The sequence below is a fragment of the Trachymyrmex cornetzi genome, unplaced genomic scaffold (genome assembly GCF_001594075.2).
Source record: "Trachymyrmex cornetzi isolate Tcor2-1 unplaced genomic scaffold, Tcor1.1 scaffold488, whole genome shotgun sequence".
In the NCBI taxonomy this organism is placed as follows: domain Eukaryota; kingdom Metazoa; phylum Arthropoda; class Insecta; order Hymenoptera; family Formicidae; genus Trachymyrmex; species Trachymyrmex cornetzi.
The window spans coordinates 402047-404552 of record NW_017299706.1 but is presented as its reverse complement, the minus strand read 5'-3'; the positions used below and the strand labels follow the sequence as shown (position 1 = coordinate 404552).

Here is a 2506-nt window from a genome sequence, read left to right as displayed (position 1 = left end):
GCGTAGATTAGTGAAACGAACTCCGCCCGCGTACGCGAGGCACAATCGCGATCTTGATCTTGGACGTTCACTTAACATCTGCCTTTCGTTGGGAGAAGGAACAGCCCACCGTTACAGATATCGAAAACGAGGAACAGGAACATACAAAGGCAGTGAGCGTGGCGAGGGAGGAAGGCAAACCACCGCACCGGCGCTTGTCCCCCTCTGCTGTTACGCCGCGACCGGGTGACTTTTTGCAATGAGAAGGCTATTAGCGACTCCTTTCACGAGTGCGGCGCATACGGGTAGCAAAATACTCCCTTTCATTCTTATCCGACTTCTATCACGTGCGTATATATATAAGCGAAACGCGTGTTCGCGATGGTTGTCAGATCGAGATCGGGCGGAGGAGTAACTCGCGTCGTTGTGTTTCCTCGTTAATTATTCATAGCTTTTTCATAGCTTTCGCTTCACTTTTGTCGCCCTATTGTGACGGAAGCGATTTATTTTTCTCGATAGTCCTATCCGAAAAAACGGAACGATGATAGGACAACGAGACGTAATACCAGGGTTCTTGGTAAGTCCCAAGACGAATTGCGTTTACCGCATTTTCGACCGCGACGGAAGTGAAACAGTCAGTGATAATTCAAATTTTTCGAGTTAATATATCGAAAGGATCATTATTTCTCCGTTTAATCAAGGAGAGTAATGTCAAAAGTATTAGCTATGTGATTTGTGATTTGCAATTAAAAATATTATAAATGATATTCGGCTTTTAGATATTTTTAATATCAAAAGGTAACATTTTCAGAAATACATAATTTTTATATTTATTGTTATATATTTATGCAATTTTGGCTCGTTTCAATTTTCTAATTATTGCTCGGTATATCTTCCGTGGAAAGTTAGTCGTTATTCGAAGTTGCAGAGTCAAATTATTGTATTATTTAATATTACATATAGAGACATTTTTCTTACATCATTTTCTTATTTCAAAAGTAACACGATTCAAAATAAATTAAGTTTCCTTTATTTAGAAAAGGTCATTTTCGTTTTACAACACAATAATTCTTTGAGGACAAGAGCTTTCTAAGAATGAAACTTAAAGAAGAGACGTCATTTATACTTAATTTAATTCTGGGCCTCAAAATTACAAAATTTAAATTTCAAAAAAATAATTTTACTATAAAACTCGGTTTTAAAAAGTTTTTGGTATCATCAAATTTGAATGTCCGAAAATGTCAAATTTCAAAAGGATAGTAAGCATTTATGGTACTTGAAAAATTACGTTTTCTAGTAGTCATGTTTGAAATAAGGAAGCGTAGATATCACTATTAATTTTGCAAACGGTCTAGTTTCTACTTTTTGATAGTAATTTAAAATGAAATAGAATTGATTCTGTATGTATAGCTTTATTAACAATCTCTGTTAAACGATATTATTTTCAGTTAATTCTTCTCTCCGTCGTCGCACTATTTAGCTTAGCCAACGCCGGTGGACACGGACACGAACAGTAAGTTTAAATCAAGCTCACTATATCGAAAAAAAAAAATAGAAACATTTAAATATAATTTGATATCGCAACGATAAAACTAATCTTGCAGTTTCCGTCTTTAAAAGCCAGTCAGAAGCTTTAATATTGCCCGTGTCCTTTTTACAGTAGTCACGTGATAATCCACGTGCCGTACAAGATCAAGAAGATCCAACACACGCACACGATCACGAAACACATACACCACGGCGGCGGCGGCGGCGGCGACAGTTACGAAGTACTCGGATACACCTATGGCCATCCCATTTCTCTTGGGGGTCACGACGGCGGCGGCGACGGTGGTCATGATTTCGGAGGTGGCGGCGGTGGTCATGATTTCGGAGGTGGCGGCGGCGGTGGTCATGATTTCGGAGGTGGTGGCGGTGGGGGCCACCTGGAGCTAAGCCATGGTGGTGGTTTCGGAGGAGGCGGAGGTGGATTTGGCGGCGGGGGCGGACTCGGCGACTGGGGAGGACACTAGAAATATCCTCGAGTGAATTATTGATAACTTTCGAGAAATGTTAAAATTAGCTTTAAAGTAGTCGACATGATAACCCTTTGAAACATATAGAATGATTTTTATCCCTTTCCGCTGATAACGCTAGTTTTGGTACATTATTTCTATCATAAGACAATGTCGCTCATTTGCTATAACAATGACATTATTCAAAAATTGTTTTTTAATTGCTTACGAAAAACAGGAATGTAAAATAAGAGAAGAATATATTTTCATTTCTCTAGAATCAGTTATTATACCAAAATTATAATAAATTTTAAAATTATAAAATTTTAATGATTTAAAACATTCAAGTTAATTTTCTGAAAAACTGTTTTTTTAATTATATTATTATTGCTGCAAATGAGCGATATAATATTTAAAAAATTGAAGTTGTTGCAATTGGGTTAGAATCAACAACGGAACAAATTTTCTATAAAAAAATTATTACGTGTATTAATGATCTATAGAAGGTATATAAAGTAACGACAATGCACTTT

The 2506-nt window shown here is 37.0% G+C and overlaps 1 protein-coding gene across 2 annotated transcripts; it reads left to right on the top strand.

Annotated features, from left to right (window-relative positions):
• Window positions 1–377: 377 nt before the first annotated feature.
• On the top strand, window positions 378–2208 carry LOC108765400 (glycine-rich protein DOT1). 2 transcript variants are annotated; one of them, XM_018514096.1, is made up of 4 exons: window positions 378–556; window positions 1428–1492; window positions 1640–1854; window positions 1885–2208. In XM_018514096.1, the coding sequence occupies exons 1-4, from the start codon at window positions 521–523 to the stop codon at window positions 1989–1991; spliced, it is 423 nt and encodes a 140-aa protein (XP_018369598.1). In that variant the 5' UTR covers window positions 378–520; the 3' UTR covers window positions 1992–2208. The 2 variants fall into 2 exon arrangements, with proteins under 2 accessions (XP_018369598.1, XP_018369597.1); XM_018514095.1 differs by having other exon boundaries at window positions 1640–2208.
• The last annotated feature ends 298 nt before the right edge of the window (window positions 2209–2506 follow it).

What these genes read in the sequence shown, in the direction of transcription:
- LOC108765400 (XM_018514095.1), top strand. Translation starts at nt 521, where the DNA reads ATGATAGGACAACGAGACGTAATACCAGGGTTCTTG. An exon ending in ACGTAATACCAGGGTTCTTG is followed by an intron (nt 557 to 1,427) that starts GTAAGTCCCAAG and finishes TATTATTTTCAG; the next exon opens with TTAATTCTTCTCTCCGTCGT. An exon ending in GGTGGACACGGACACGAACA is followed by an intron (nt 1,493 to 1,639) that starts GTAAGTTTAAAT and finishes TCCTTTTTACAG; the next exon opens with TAGTCACGTGATAATCCACG.